Source organism: Cetorhinus maximus, chromosome 17, assembly GCF_964194155.1.
Source record: "Cetorhinus maximus chromosome 17, sCetMax3.hap1.1, whole genome shotgun sequence".
Classification (NCBI taxonomy): Eukaryota; Metazoa; Chordata; class Chondrichthyes; order Lamniformes; family Cetorhinidae; genus Cetorhinus; species Cetorhinus maximus.
This window is the reverse complement of record NC_135895.1, coordinates 29654836-29670641: the sequence shown is the minus strand read 5'-3', so window position 1 is coordinate 29670641 and position 15806 is coordinate 29654836. Positions and strand designations below refer to the sequence as shown.

At 38.6% G+C, this 15806-nt stretch overlaps 1 protein-coding gene across 1 annotated transcript; it reads left to right on the top strand.

The window, feature by feature from the left end:
* The first annotated feature begins 154 nt into the window (after window positions 1–154).
* Window positions 155–13442, top strand: lrrc41 (leucine rich repeat containing 41). Its single transcript, XM_078560895.1, has 10 exons — window positions 155–331; window positions 757–843; window positions 2748–2818; window positions 3617–5327; window positions 6085–6324; window positions 6750–6914; window positions 7359–7457; window positions 9945–10067; window positions 11269–11344; window positions 12640–13442. Exons 1-10 carry the CDS (start codon window positions 214–216, stop codon window positions 12878–12880), a joined length of 2931 nt encoding a protein of 976 aa, XP_078417021.1. The 5' UTR covers window positions 155–213; the 3' UTR covers window positions 12881–13442.
* The last annotated feature ends 2364 nt before the right edge of the window (window positions 13443–15806 follow it).

Sequence of the window (15806 nt, the reverse complement as noted above, 5' to 3'; positions counted from 1 at the left end):
TCATTTTATCATATTAAAAGCAATCTTGACATTTAGTCATTACTTACCATTACGACTGGATGAGCTACCAACGTGTGCACGATACTGTTAAAAACTCCTACTGTGTCAAACTGATCGAGTTGGCGGCGGACTTCATTCAGATGGCGGACCCAGGAGCCGCCCGGAGCGACGGCGACCTTCTCAAGATGGCGGCGTAGCAACGGTGTGAGGGGGATGGAGCCGGGCTATCTCGGGGAGGAGGATAGCCTCAGTCGTCATGTGCCCACTTTATCCACCGCCTGTGCAAAGATTGTCAGTGAGAACATGGTCAGGCTGGAGCAGGGAGTCTGCGGTAAGACTTGAAGCTATAACCACAGCAACAACACCTCAGTGAATCTCTCGGTGACTGAGGCCCAAGCTCCGAAAATGTCACCTCTTTGGTACAGGGTCAGTCAGAGATCAGGGGAAGTTGGCTCAGGAGGCCTGTTAGGATGCCGATGCCAAAGTTGCGAACGATCTGTGTTAGACTCGGAGAGAAAAATCTAGCAACAAGTTTGCACATGTTGCCTTTTTAAAGAAGTAACAAAATCAATTGGAAATTTTAAAAACTGAATCATGATGCGTGTATTAAGACAATTTACTTTCTGTGGTGCCCACTGGTCACAAAAACCTGTATTTAATGCAGCCTATTTCTGTCAAGGTCTGTTATTCAGCGGAAAGTTTGCACTTGTAACTGCCGCTTCTAAATCTCCATTCTGTGTTACGTTCCATACACAGATTTGCCAACTGCAATTCTTCGAGAGCTGCTGCAGTTCCTTAACATTTATGACCTGGAGAGGATTGAAGAGGTCGTCGTAAAAAAAGGTAAAATTACTTAAGGAATTTCACCCTCAAAATTCAAATTCCTGTAAACCATCTGCTTGGAAAATTAATTTGGATCTTTGAAATCTTTGCAGGATTGGGATATTCTTAAAAGTTATAACTATTATTCATTTTAATATGCTCCTTTTCTCTTTTGTTTCTTTTAACTTCTAATACTCATGACTTCATCAAAAGAAAAGTTCTGGGGGAATTTCTTCTGAATTGACATATAACATAACTAGTTATGACCACCTGTAATCAGAACCAGAAATCCAGGCAACTGATTGGATAATGTGGATCTTGTTTAATATTGTTACAACTGAAGAAAAAGTTTAGATACGGGTAGCTTATCTGATCTGAGCATCTGAATTTTTTTTGTACACTTCTGGCTATGTGTTGGATAATGTCATGATTAGCAAAGCAGTTTTAAAAAATAATTGATGAAAAAAGAGACATGCTGTTGAAGCTTTTCATCTTGCATTCATCAGGACAGATGCAAATGTGGTAGACGTGTTGCCATGGAGAATGCCCCAGGCTTTAATCAAAAAAGGCACAATGCCTGCACATGTTCTTTTTGCCTGCAGAGGACAGGTCCCTGTGTGTGATCTATGTAGCTTCTAGCAAATGTAAATAAGCCACATTGCAAGCCTGACTGACAATCTTAAATTGGTTGTTAGTGTAATTCTTAGCACGCTTGGGATTGTTCAGCAAGTACTGTCCAATCACAGAAACACAGAGCATTTTTGGGGGGATAGGGTAATACTTCCCTGGTGCATTATCCATGGCAATGCCTTGACCAATCAGATTTGACTTGCCTACCAATCAGCACTCTTTTCTCATGCAGTATAAATTGTTGCTCCCTTTGAAATTTGGCATTCTTGCATCTGTCCTGATGAGTGCAAGGCAAAAAGCTTCAAAAGCATGTCTCTCTTTTTCAGCAATATTCAAGTCCTGTACAACCAAGCAAGTGTAAAGAAGTAATTACTCGGATTAGAATCCATTCACAATTATCTGTTCCAACATAGTGTCAGATTAATAGCTTGAAAGATAAATTGAAGAACATGGGAGGATTGAGTGACATAAAGTTGTTATACTGAAAATCCACTGAATAATATTCAGGCTTATGTGATAATACTGGTATTCCTTTACTTGTATGTTCGTGCTAAGAAACTTTTAGTTGCTTTTCATTTAGTTGTGTTGTTAAACTAAGATCCCATCTGCCTCTTCTGCTAGTTCAGATGGATCTTGAAGAACTCGTAACATGGTCTGAAGGGGAGCAGGAGAACTAGCCAGTGTTCTGACCAATATTTTTTCCCTAAAACAATATTATGAAAATAAACAATTACTTGACCTTTTATAAGACCTTACATGGGATGTTGCTAACACAGAATGGCAGCTGCATTTTTGCACTCAAGTAAAGGCACATTGCAAAATTCTGGGATGTTTCAATATGTAAAGCCACTATATAAGTGGAAGCAAATTTACTAAAATGCCACATTTATTCCTATCTGTAAAGGTTAATGCATTTGTAGCATGTCTACTCCTTCCCTCACACAATGTCGTATTTTAATGGCAGTTGTTCATTTCAAAAGACAATGATGTAAGACCCCAAATAGTTTAATTACTTTGCCATAGCTGAAGTGTCCAATTCTCAAGCGACAATCCTTGCTGCACTGGGTGCACGTGTAAATCATAGGGTCAGATGATGAAGTCTGTGCAGTGTTGACTCACGAACCTTGATGCGCTTCCTTTTTGCTTTCTCCTCTTTCCTCCTGCTTGATTCTCTGATGCAGACCAGCCTCCAGTCTGGCTGCTGTTAACTATATTTCCAGCTTGTGATATCAATGATAACAGTTTCCCAATCTCTTTGGTATACTTTTTATTTTGTGTCTTAATATGTTTTATAGGCATTTCAACTCAAGCTCTTTGGCTGCAGCTTTGGAAGGATTTGATTGGGACTAACCCTAAAATAAGAACAGTAAGTTTATCCCACTTTTAATTTTAATGCTGTCAGTTTTTTATGTAACTACTACATCTAGAAGTTAAAAGTAGGGAATTCTACACAGCTTTGTTGCTGCCTTTGCAAATTTTCTAAAAATATAGACTGCAGCAAAAATTGCTATTCTATTGATGGAAAGCGCTAGCAAATTATTCATGTGCTTTTAGATTCTGCAGGATGTATTGCAAATATAAAGAAGTTTAAAATGGGTAAATAGAAATTAATCTCTTTTATTACTCATCTAATCAGAGTGACTTATAGTGGGTTCATGCATCAATCTGCAATAATCAAATGAAAAGTGAATATTTTTACAGGGTATGAGACCTAACAAAGGTGAAGATGTTATAGTGGACCACCTCATTTGACATGAATAGAAGTTCTTAAAAAAAATTGTTAATATTGCACAACACTGATCAACAACTTTATGGTTTACTTGTGACACAATACTTTGCTGCTTCTGTGCTAATTCTCCACAGTAATGCTGCTTCAACATTAGCTGACAGGATCTGTTTCCTTGCAGTATAAAAACTGAGCCCACCAGATCCAATGGTTGGAAGCTGTGATTTTCCTTTTCATAGAGAGAAAAAGGACACACTCTTCTGGATTTCCAAGTAGTATTAGCATAAGCACTGGCACAAGTTGCTTGGGGAAAAGTGTGCTAGAGTGTAGAGAAAACGGAATTAGATTCTTCTTAGGAATTCTGAAGTTGGCTTTAAGTTGTCATCATGGGATGTAGTTGCTTCTGTGTACTGATCAGTCTTTTCTTCAATACTACAGGAACCTTTTAACTGGAGGCAAAAATTCCTGCAAACATTCTTTCATGGTGTCTTGTGGGGAACATTGGACATTTTGAATGACAGACGTTTAATTAATTCTCGCTCTTCTGCCTTGGTACTCGGATCACGACATGTAAGCAAGCTGGTCATACGCAACAAGCTCCAAGGAGTGAAAGAACTTGCTGATAATCCAAGCATTTGTACCCCTTTGACCTGCACAGTGCATAAATTGGTGTTTCAACATCTGCGTTCTGTGGATCTACTGTTAGAACACTCACTATTAAAGTTGCTTCATAGTCTTGTTCACCATGGAGTTGTGGAGGAGGTGGCATTGTCACATTGGAATGAACCCCACCCTGAATTATTATCTCACATACTGAGGACAAGTGCAGGACTTTGGTGTGAAGGGAAGAGGGAAGATCAGGGTACTTATTGTTGTGATGAGGGCAGATTAAAGATGGGTGTTGAATCAATGAAGCCAACAGTTCAGGGTAATATATTGGATTGCTGCCATCAACAGCCTGAAAAGACTGCATACTGTACTTTACCTAATTGGACATTTACTACTACTGAAAACAATGTTGGTAAGAAAATCATGTCTCCCAGTGTTAACCTGCCTTCTGCTAAACTGATACTTCCAAATACACATTGTGTAACTTCTGAAGAAACATCATACGAGAAACTTTGTTTGGTGAATCGGTCTAGTTGTTCTGAAGCCCATAGGATTTACCCCAAAAAGCGCAAATCCTGTGGCACAATGTGTGGAACACTGAGCAGCCTTGATGTACACACTGTTGTTTCGGAAGTGCAGCCTTATTCTGGAAGTCATGGTATGGCTTTGGTAGAGCCAAATTCTTGTGCATATAGCAGTCAGTTAGAGCAGAGGCCAACATATACGCCTGGCAAGATTTGTGATGAAAGCAATTGTTGTAATGGGCAGAAACTTCCTTATGTGTGCAGCAAGGTTGTGAAAGAACCTAGATGTCCTGATCAGTATCATGATGGTTCTGGAGAAAAACCTAATTATTCCCATGAAACTGATGACAGAACATTTATCAAACCATCATCATCCAGTGTGATCACTGGGACTTCAGAACAGCTAGTGTCTCATTGTGAATTTACTAATGGTGCTGAAAAACAAAATGCTGCAATTACAGAGGAAGAAACATACTCAACATATGGGAGTTTTTCAGAAGGTCCATTATCTCCTGGTTTGATTTCTGAATCAACAAATGCACATAATAGAACTTTGGAAGAATCATGCCTTCTCAATTCAAGCACTTGGACCTCAGAAGATCTGGTGTCATGTTTTACAAACCAAAGAACATGTAAGAAGCCAAGGCTCACTGATATGTTTAACATCGAGTCAGCTGAAAAATCAAAGATTACTGGTTTATCTGAAGCAACTGAGAAGCCAGAGGACATTTATGATTATATTTTCATGATAGGTGGAAATAAAGCAGACATTGAGCAGAACACCTCAGGAACTGATGAAAACAATGGCAACCTACTGGAAGGTTTGAATAACTCTGATTTCTTTGGCCAGGAGCAAGTGGACAACACATCTCTTTCCAGCTCTCCTCAGCTCTACCTGAGGAGTGTGTCGGTGCTGGAAATGACATCAGTCTCATTGTCATACAAGTCTTCCAGGATGCTGTGCAAGTTGCTCAGTTCATGGGTGTCCCTCCAGAAACTAGTCTTGGAATATAATGGTTAGTTAGTAAAGCTCGTGGAGATGATATAAAAGTATTGCACAATTTGGTTCTATAGTTACTCCAAAGCAGCAGCTTGGAATACAACAACCTTTATCATCGTTAGCTGGCTTTATTAAGTTGCATTATGTTCAACTCATTAAATGAATGTTTGACCTATTCCATGTTTATGCAACAGCAAAAGATGAGCCTTATTTCACATCAAAGTAAAGGATTTCTCCTCCACACCCTCCCAAAAGAAAATCAAGAATTAGACAATAAGTTTTGAACACTTCACTGAAGGTTTTGCCATAATTTCTTTTTTAACATCACTTACCATTTGCAGTTCTCTTGGAAGTATTATAAGACGATGTCAACTTGTCAGAAATGCTATCAGTTTAATGTTTTGAATTTTTTGTCTCTGTTGTTCACCTCTTTTCAGTTTATGTCTGAGGCTGGGGATTTTGATTCAGTATATATTGTCAAGTTATGTTGCTGTTTTAACATCCCAGTAAATGGTTTAGTGAATGGCTTTTGCAACATAATTTAAAGAAAAGCTGAAAATAAATTTCTGTATCCAAAGCATTCCCTAACCTCGATCAGATCAGCAAGTCACTTATTAATAACTCTCAACATCCTCCTAACTAGCAAGTAAGTTAAAATTGGCTCAGCCACAGCACTCTGCAAAAATTTAAATTTACCACCTGAGAAATCATGGTCATGCTTCCTGCTTTACATGGACAGCACTGGTTATACTCTCTTGTTGCTTCTCTTTAAGGCCTGGGTCCTGCCATCTTTCCAATTCTCAAGGAACTCTGTGTCCTCTCCCGATGCCATGACAACAGCCTTTCCACTCTTGTATTAAAAGATGATATCCTTCACCTTCCCATCATAAAGCTGGTTAAAATCCTGCTTGGCATCTTCCCCCGCCTGCGCACGTTGCACATGGGCTTCTTGCTGGAAATACAAAATGAATCCCTGGAAAACGAGTTGTTGATGGCTGCTGCAGAGGTAACAGGTCAGAAATACATTTTTATTGTATCTTTTAAAAAAATACATAAAATTAATTCACCCTTATTCCAAGAGAAACATGTTCTGAAAGCCAATGATTTACTCCAACTTGCCATCAGGTTGGTTGGGCAGGAAAAATATGCCTAATCATGTCTGTCCCACATGCTTTCTGTGGAATTCTGGTCAGTGTACAGAAAATTGGCAGGAAAGCTGGTAGAGTAGCAGGAGTGTCACCCAGGTTGAAATGTATATTTTTTAAAATTTAGTAGACTATTGGTGATGGAACTTCAGTCAACCCTCATAGTTAATGGTCATCCCAACAATTGCACAACTATGCTTTAACATTTTAATTAAAAATGGTTGATAATGCTATTAAGATTTGGATGTTCACTTTGGAATTTTCTCTAATTGGTCACTGCTGTGTTTTTTCAGATAGCTGTTTGGAGGATTTGAGCCTGAGTTGCACAGACAAACCCCTACAGGTTGACTTGCTGCTGCCTGTTTTAAAGCCATTGAAATTCCTCAGACGTTTGTGTCTACACAGGGCATCATTTGGAGCTCCAGAGGAACTTGGCAAACTGCTGCATGCAACTACATGTGCGTGGTAATGTACACTGAAGGGATAAGTCTGTCAAATGTATTTTTTAATCTTAAAAGATTTTGCTAGCATAACACATCTTATGTATGTCATCCTGTGAAACCAGTGACACTGATTCCCTTACCTTTAAACAATCAAACAAATCTGCAGTTTTCCTTGCAGCAAATAAATGCACAACTGACTCCAGAGGAGCATGTTTTCAAATAATTATGTATTGACTGAGTTCATTAATCCTTCTCCCTGCCTGGATGACCCATTGCTTGACAACCTCAATGATTTTTCTGGTGCTTACTTTTAATATTTTCCAGTATAATAGTAGGGGAATAGTCTAAAAAGAGAAACTTTTGTTGATCTGGCAACATGAAATCCAATATTTTTTGAAATGTTATCTATATTTGCAAAGCAGCATATTTAACGATATAACAAACAATTTTGTCTCCTAGACTTTCTCTCAGCATTAGACTGGGTTACCATACAGGACGTTAATCTTGCTGTTTGTTTTAAAGAAGTTCTAGATCTTTTGCATAGTGCTCCCCTTAAAGGTGAGAACACGTAAATGGTGTAGTAATAGATAATATTGAGTTTTAATTGTTGTATGAACTGTGTGTAGCTGTCAATAATGATTGTAACACAATATAGGTACAGTGTCAAATCTGGCTGTCCAAAAACAAGAATTGTCCGAAAACCAGACAGTTTTAGAATATGCCATGCATCAATTTTAATTGAATAAAATAAAAAAAACTAACTTAACCTGGGCAATTCAGCAGGGCACTGCATTGGTGCGGTGTTGCACTGGACTAGTTATTGGCTTCGCCACTTGCAGCATTGGTCTATTTCCAAGAAACCCTTGACTCCACCCAACCCGGCTTGGCCCAAACCGCCCACAGCCCAAATTGTCAGACCTGAAATCCAGCAAGATCCAAAATCTGGCATGGCCTTGGTCCTGAGGCGGCTGGTTTTGAGGCACTGTACCTATATAAAATAGGTAATTGTACTATCTGAAGTAGCAAGTTCTGCTGCAAAATACATATCAGAAGTTAATCATCTTCTTTTCTCATACCTTCTCCTGAAATTTAGGACTGAAATGTAGGAATTAGGTCCCCTGTGCCCTTGGCAAGAATGAGATCAATTCAGGGCTCTGTAACTATCACTTAAATTGTTTACTGGAGGTGCTCAGAAATGGCCTGGGTTAGGTCACTCCAATTTTTTCACTACTTTTGGATGAGACTTTAAAGCAAGGCCCTGCCTGCACTTTCAGGTGTATGTAAAAGATCCATGACACTATTGGAAGAGAAGCAAGGGCGTTCTCCCAGTGTCATAACCAGTATCTCAACCAACACCATTAAATCCCAGCTCTCGCCGCATCCCCGCAAACCAGCTTATATTTCACCTCTTTTCTATTCTTACTTAGTTCTGTTGAAGAGTCATACGGACTTGAAACGTTAACTGTGTTCCTCTCCGCAGATGCTGCCAGACCTGCTGAGTTTTTCCAGGTATTTTTATTTTTGTTTTGGATTTCCAGCATCCGCAGTTTTTTGCTTTTATTTTACCATTAAATCAATGATGTGTTTGATACGAATCGAGTATTTCCAGTTGGATAACTCTGCATGCTGGCGTCCCACAAAGAACCAAATTAGGCCCTATTATATTTTTAGCCATTATAAACAATGTCTGTATTTATATCACCATGCCTGTTCATCACATTAACTAGGTGGATGACTTGACCCTCCTGGGGTATCATAAACAAGGTGACACATCTCACATGCAAGGGGCAATCACTTCATTGAGCTACAGCAAATCACATGAGACTGAACCTCCAAAAGTGCAACACTATGGAATTGTGTTTCATGCGCAACTTCACCCCCCACCCCCAATTCCTTTCTCATCAATTTAGATGATGTTGAGATTATGTAAGAAGCATGCATTAAACTACTAGGAACCTACATTCAAAGTGATTTCAAATGGGATTACCAAGGAGGTGAAATGCTTAAGGGGAGCAAATGGAAGACTTCATATGCTACATCTTCTCAAGCATCACAACCTATCTCAAAGTGACCTATTCACTTATGTTTAACAATTACGTAAGACCCATTGTTGAATATGCAACATAAGGGTTTGGGATACTAGACTTGCCAAAGGGTATGTGAGCAAGCTCAAAAGTGTTCAGAAATGATTGTTGAAACTGATCCTACTCTGACACAACCAAACAACTGAATATGTGTTCCCTTGCTGAAAGGTGTAAAAAGCACTGTCTGGTTTCGCTAGAAAATCTTGAATTCCAACTCCCATTGTCACAAGCACTTGCCACAACCACACAAAAGTAAATATGCGATGGAATTAAAGGAAAAGACACCATTCTGCGAATAAGATATATAACAAATAGAATACGAGGCAGTCCAATCCCCTACTTGATAAAACTCATAATTGGTATGTAAATAATTGAGAATTTAATTAACTCAACCTGCCAACATACGATCTATGGACTTTAGTACAAAATGCAGATTGGAGTTGACCTTTCATTTTTATTCTGTAAATTAAGGAGACCTGCATTTTGCAACATATTGTAATTATTTGTATGTTAAAATGTTCATAATTATGGAATCCTTTTATTATTTTATACTTCATTTTAACTGTCTGTAACTATGTTATGAATTATGATTACTTGTTTTATTTGTATCATCAAAATTCAGCAACTGCTGCCATGGTGATTTTTCAATAAACCAATTATCTATTTATCTAAATAGATCAATAGATCATCAGGTCATTATCTCATTGCTGTTTTTGGCACCTTACTGTGTGTAAATTAGCTGCCATGTTTCTCTACAATAGTTACTAACTCCAAAACTACTCCATTGATTGTAAAACATTTGGGATATCTTGAGGTTGCGAAAGACACTATATTAATGCAAATCCTTCCATTTATGTATTGACTGTCTGAGGAGTTGCAAATATGAATCTGCAGTTTGACTCTACAGCAAAGGCCTTTGTCACAATAACTAAGAAATGTCTTTTCTGCTTCACATTCATAGGTTTAACATTGGATAATTGTCGGTTGTTTGAAAGGCAAGCAGCAGAAACTGTGTCTGAAATCGTCACTGCTCTGAAGCAAAATCAGTCCCTCAAATTCCTGTCGTTACCTGCAAATCGATTAGGTTGGTACACCTCATTTTATCCTCACTCTCCCTTCACTGGTGTTGTATCTCTGCGGTTATAAACCAGAAACAAAATTTATTATTGTCTCAAAATAAAATTTCCTTCAGTCTTTCTCAACCATGCTACAGACTGTGTTCCCCAGCTGTTTTCCAGTTGTGCCACATGAAATAGGAATACACACAGTCTATCAGTGGGTTTATATATTTTTGACAGATATACAAGAGCAATAATTCTTGTAGCTGCAATACACTATGCTTTGTGTTGGTGGTAATTCTGCTTCGGCTGTAAGCAGGATCCCATAAACGTGCATTCAAATGTAATGGAACTTGTCTCACCATCGTTCACACAGTTTTTGGCACTGTTTCATTTATGGAAATGTTACCTGTCTGTAAACCAGCATTAAATAATATAAGTATTCTGACCTATTGCTCCTCAGTGTTTTTCAGGTACCTGTAGTCATTGAAATATTTAAGCTCATTCATGACTTATGAAGAACCATCTCTAAATATTAGATTTCCAAGCCATTTTTGGAATCTCAACAGCCTTCCCCTCTGAAGGCTGGTGTGAGAATTAAGTTAATACACGACTATTTGCACAGCTTAATGCTTTTCTAATCTTTTGCTGCTATTCCATCACTTATACTGTCTTGTCAATTCTAATGCTCACTTTAGATATCCTGAGTTTTGTCACCCAAAATTCTCATTGCATCTTATTACCTTGTAGCTTTTAGTTTGGTTTGACAATTTTCTTATTATATGAATATGTTATGATTTTTGATTTGTTCCTACTCTGTTATGCCGAATGTGTATTTTGTGGGTGACTTCATTAATAATGAGTTGGTGAGTTGCCAACACTACACGTTTCTTATTGGAAGGATGGGAAATACAACTGATCTTTGATAGGTACTGTTTTTTGCTCTGAAATGAAGTTGTAAAGGAAGCAGCAGTTCCAAGAGAAGCTAACAACTTGCTTGTTTAGTCTTTGGGGGAAAAGAACTTCTATATTTAAACTTCTTTCAATTAATTGCTTCCCCAAACCCATCTCCCTGTCTCCAAACCTGTGAATATACTGTCCTTCAGAAACTTAGCATATAATTTTCTTTTTCAAATCCTTTTTGCAGAAAAATATTCAAAAAATCTGGTGTTGTGGCCATTCTTAATTACTAGCTTCTATATCACATATTGTTCTTGTCCTTACCAGGCAACGAAGGGTTGCTCTCATTGGCGAAACTCTTTACAGAGGATTCTTTATCACGTATCTCCAGCCTGAATGTGAGGTAATCAATTTTTTTTAAAATCCTTTCTTTACTCCACATACAGCATTCTCTGCTTGGCTGAGGAATTGAATTGAGTTGGTCCAAGTTAGTAGGTGTTCAAGAATGGCATGAAATTACCTGTGCTCAGATTTCAGAACAAGAAAATAAGTTTTTCCACCTTCTTTGGAACCTATTCATTCAGTACAACAAAAGGTGCAGGGATGCATTTATCTTCGTTCATTCTCAAATAAGGCTGAAGTTTCCTATATTTCCTCTTTTCAAAATTTCTCCTCCCTATATCTCCCTACGTTGTTCTCAGCTTACAAGTCAGGGCACCTAGTCACAGGCCCCTGTTTTTGCTCTTTTGAAATTGGTTACTTTGAGATATAGGGAGCAGCCCAGGGTAACTGTTTCCAGTAGAATAGTGATTTGGCTTCCACCAGTAGCAAAGTGACTGGCTTCCAGTTTTTGCTACAGCTGAGACCAGCAACCAAGATTGTGGCGGATGACCATTGTGCATGTACTTTTATTCAACACTCTCTATTGGTACTCCACCACTCTAACCAGCTTTAGCTATCTTTTGAAGTAGCATATTGTGGTTATAGATAAAACCACCTCTTATTGGTGCTATGTTTCCTAGACCAACAGAGATTTTCATTTCCTCTGTTTGACTGAAGCACTCCCTTCAAGTTGCAGAGCCAGTTGACAACTTATGTGCTTTGTTTATGTTTTGATGTGATTCAGGAACACAGAGAAAAACACTGAACTTTGTAGAAAAGATTTACGAGAATAAGGAACTTTAGCTATGAAGATAGATTGGAGAAGTTGGGACTGTTCTTCTTGGAGAAGAGAAGGCTGAGAGGAGATTTGATAGAAGTATTCAAAATCGTGAGGGGTCTGGATAGAGTAGATAGAGAGAAACTGTTCCCACTCATGAAAGGATTGAGAATGAGAGGACACAGATTTAAAGTAATTGGCAAAAGAAGCAAATGAGGAAAAACTTGTTCATGCAGTGAGTGGTTAGGGTATGGAATGCACTGCCTGAGTGTGGTGAAGGCAGGTTTAATCGAGGCATTCAAAGGGAAATTAGACTTATCTGAAAAGAAAGAATGTGCAGGGTTACGGGGAGAAGGCAGGGAATGGCACTCGGTGAATTGCTCATTCGGAGTGCTTGTACAGACACGCTGGGCTGAATGACCTCCTGAGCTATGTAAATTCTGTGATTCTATAATAGTATTTATTATGTAATACAACTGATGAAATTAATCTTTGGTGCATTTCTAATTGAGTAAAATCTCACTGTAATTTTTTTAAAGTGCAAATTGTATTCGAGGAAATGGACTACTCAAGTTTGCAAGGCTCCTTATGACCTCCGAGTCAAAACTATCTGGTGGGCTGAAACTAAAGGAACTAAACGTAAGCGAGAACCTATTCTTCAGAGATCCTGCACTTACTCAGGAGGCACTTGAACTCTTCAAAAACAAATGTCATGTAATCACAATACAGTCACTTACTGAGCCATTACAAGCATTTGCTGACCACATCAGTGTCATGTAGACATTCCAACATGATGCACATCCAGAGGCCTCACTGTTAACTATTATAAATTACCAGGTTCAGACGTCTTGATTATTTTACTTCATTTATAACCAGAGCCATTCAGTGCCTCTGTTAATTTAAACAAGTGAATGCAACTCCAAGGAAGGATTTCACCAATTATGTACTTGGAAAGCTATCATTCTTTCTTTCTTGCTTGGCTGGCTCAGGATCCAAGTTGGTCTAAAGCACCTACTCAAGTATAACTGGATGAGCTACTTCGATTATCTTTGGAGCATATTTTTGGGAGGCAAAATGAGCCATGAATTTGGAGTTTAATTTTTATTAGAATTCATAGAGTGTATGTACTGTAGTATTTTATTTTCCTTTTTCTATTTTTAAAAAACTAGGGTAGACATCTTTTTTTGAGGGTGGATCGATAGCCCCTTCACAGCATGTTGGGCTGCCTGTTAATAAATATGGCTTTTTATGCTCCCCTAACATTGATTTTCTAAGCAGTATTTTTCAATATTGTAATTATTGTGAAGCTTTGTCATGTTCATAATGTTCCTTGCTTAGCAAAGTGGCTTATTTTCTTTTTACACAAATGTGATTTAAGATAAGCTTTGGTTTGGACCACACCAAGGTCAAATCACAGCCAGGTTCATCAGATGGATGACGGCTATATATGCAAAGACCTTCTGTATGGTGAACTGGCCACTGGGTCATGACCTCCTGGGCATCCATACTTCCGCTACAAGGACACCTGCAAGCAAGAATTGAAAATAGTGGACATTGATGCTGACAACTGGGAGACAGTTGTTGATGGCAGTGACCTCTGGAAGCTGATTGCAGGGAAGGGCATTGGAAGAGGCAAGCAGAAATGGAAAGCTCAGCTGGCCAATAAAAGGGCCCAGAGAAACCAGAGCCCAGCAAATTGTGCACCTTCTCGGCTCAGTGCTGCATTCTCTGCGGAGGAAAACAGACTCTGTCATTTCAGAGTGGGTCTCCTGAGCCACATCAGACGATGATGCATCACACAGAGTTGACCACCGCAGCACAAACCATCGTTTATGAGACAGAAGGTTGCCACCAGTACAAGATCCAACCCGGACTGTTAGACCCTGCAATTGTATGAAACAGCTTCTAAGATTCTAGTTTTAGGTAAGGTTGAAGTCAATACGATAAAAGAGAGACTGCCCACAGTGAGCTGGATAAATCTGATAATGGGTGAAATGACAAGAGATCAGTTGTTCAAAAAAGAATTTGTGATACAGAACCAGTCTACACCCCTTTGGGAAAAAGCTTTACTTGGCATAAAAAAAAGCTATGGATAAATAAAGGGTAGGAGACAATGGGTAATTAAAAGAAAAAAAAAGTACAAAAATGCAAAAAAGCACAGATCCTAGTGAATGGGAGAGATACAAAGAGTACCAGAGGGTGACAAGAAGTTGGTAAGAACTACAAAAAAGGAGTATGAAAAGAAACTTGCAAGGAGTGCCAAATCAACACACAGTATTTTACTGTTAGGGAAAAGAGAGTGGTCAGGAACAATATTGGCACTTTGAAAACTGGCAAATGATATCAGTGAAAATAATTACTTTGTTTGAATATTTATAGTAGAGGAAGAGGATAACATAACATAAGAAATAGGAGCAGGAGTAGGCTATTCAGCACTTTGGGCCTGTTCAGTCATTCTATGAGTTCGTGGTTGATCTTCTACTTCAACTCCATTTTCCTGCACCATCCATGTATCCCTTGATGTTCTTAATATGCAGAAATCTATCAATCTTAGTCTTGAACATACTCAACGAATGAGTCTTCACAGCCCTCTAGGGCAGAGAATTCCAAAGATTCACCATCTCCTGAGTGAAGAAATTTCTCCTCATTTTAGTCTTACCCTTTATTCTGAGACAATGGCCCCTGGTTCTAGACACCCAAGCCAGGGGAAACATCCTTTCTGCATCCACCATGTAAGAACTTTGTATGTCTGAATGAGATCACCTCTCATTCTTTTAAACTCCAGATAATAAAGGTCCAATTTATTTAACCTTTCCTCATAGGACAATCCCTCCATCCCAGGAATTAATAACATGCCAGACCTCCCAAGGAAACATCTTGAATCAAGGATGGGAACTTATGAAAAATAATGCAAGCAAAATAATATAATCTTCCAAACAGAAAATGCTAGAAATACTCAGCAGGTCAGCATCTGTGGAGAGAAACAGAGTTAATGTTTCAGGCTGATGACAGCATGGATTTGTAGAGGGTAAATCGTACCTGAATTTTTTGAAGAGCAATTTAAGTAGTGGATGGGGGAAAGTCAATGGCTTTTATTTAAAGGGGGCCAGAAGGCATTTGATAAAGTCCCTCATAAGATACTGTTAGCTAAAATTGAAGCTCATGGAATTGAAGGCAAATTATTGACTTGGCTGAGTGGCTGCATAGGGCTAATTGCCAAGACGTGACGAGTGGTATTCCACAGGGATCTGTGTTGAGGCCTCAACTATTCACTGTGTTTATTAACATAATTGGGAAAGTTTTAAAAACTAACAAAAGATGACCAAAAAAATAATAAAGAAGGAGAAAATAAATTTTGCGGGTAAACTGGCAAGCAATATAAAAACGGACAGTAAGAGTTTCTTTAAATATATAAAAAGGAAGAGGGGCTAAAGTGAACGTAGGCCCATTAGAGAATGAGGCTGGGGAAATAATAATGGGGAACCAGGAAATGGCAGAGGAGTTGAGTAAATACTTTGCTCCAGTCTTCACGGTAGAAGATACTAATAGCATTCCAAAAATACTAAATAATCGAGGCAAAAGTTATGGGAGGAAATAAGTACAATAACTATCACTAGAGAAAAAGTACTAGAGAAACTAATGGGGCTATAGTCTGATAAGTCCCCTGGACCTGATGGGTTACATCCTAGAATATTAAAGGAAGTAG

Excerpts from the sequence above, each read along its gene's own strand:
- lrrc41 (XM_078560895.1), top strand. The coding sequence starts at position 214 with ATGGAGCCGGGCTATCTCGGGGAGGAGGATAGCCTCAGTCGTCATGTG. Across the intron at positions 6,325-6,749 it reads GGCTGCTGCAGAGGTAACAG|ATAGCTGTTTGGAGGATTTG; the intron begins GTCAGAAATACA and ends GTGTTTTTTCAG. Across the intron at positions 11,345-12,639 it reads ATCTCCAGCCTGAATGTGAG|TGCAAATTGTATTCGAGGAA; the intron begins GTAATCAATTTT and ends ATTTTTTTAAAG.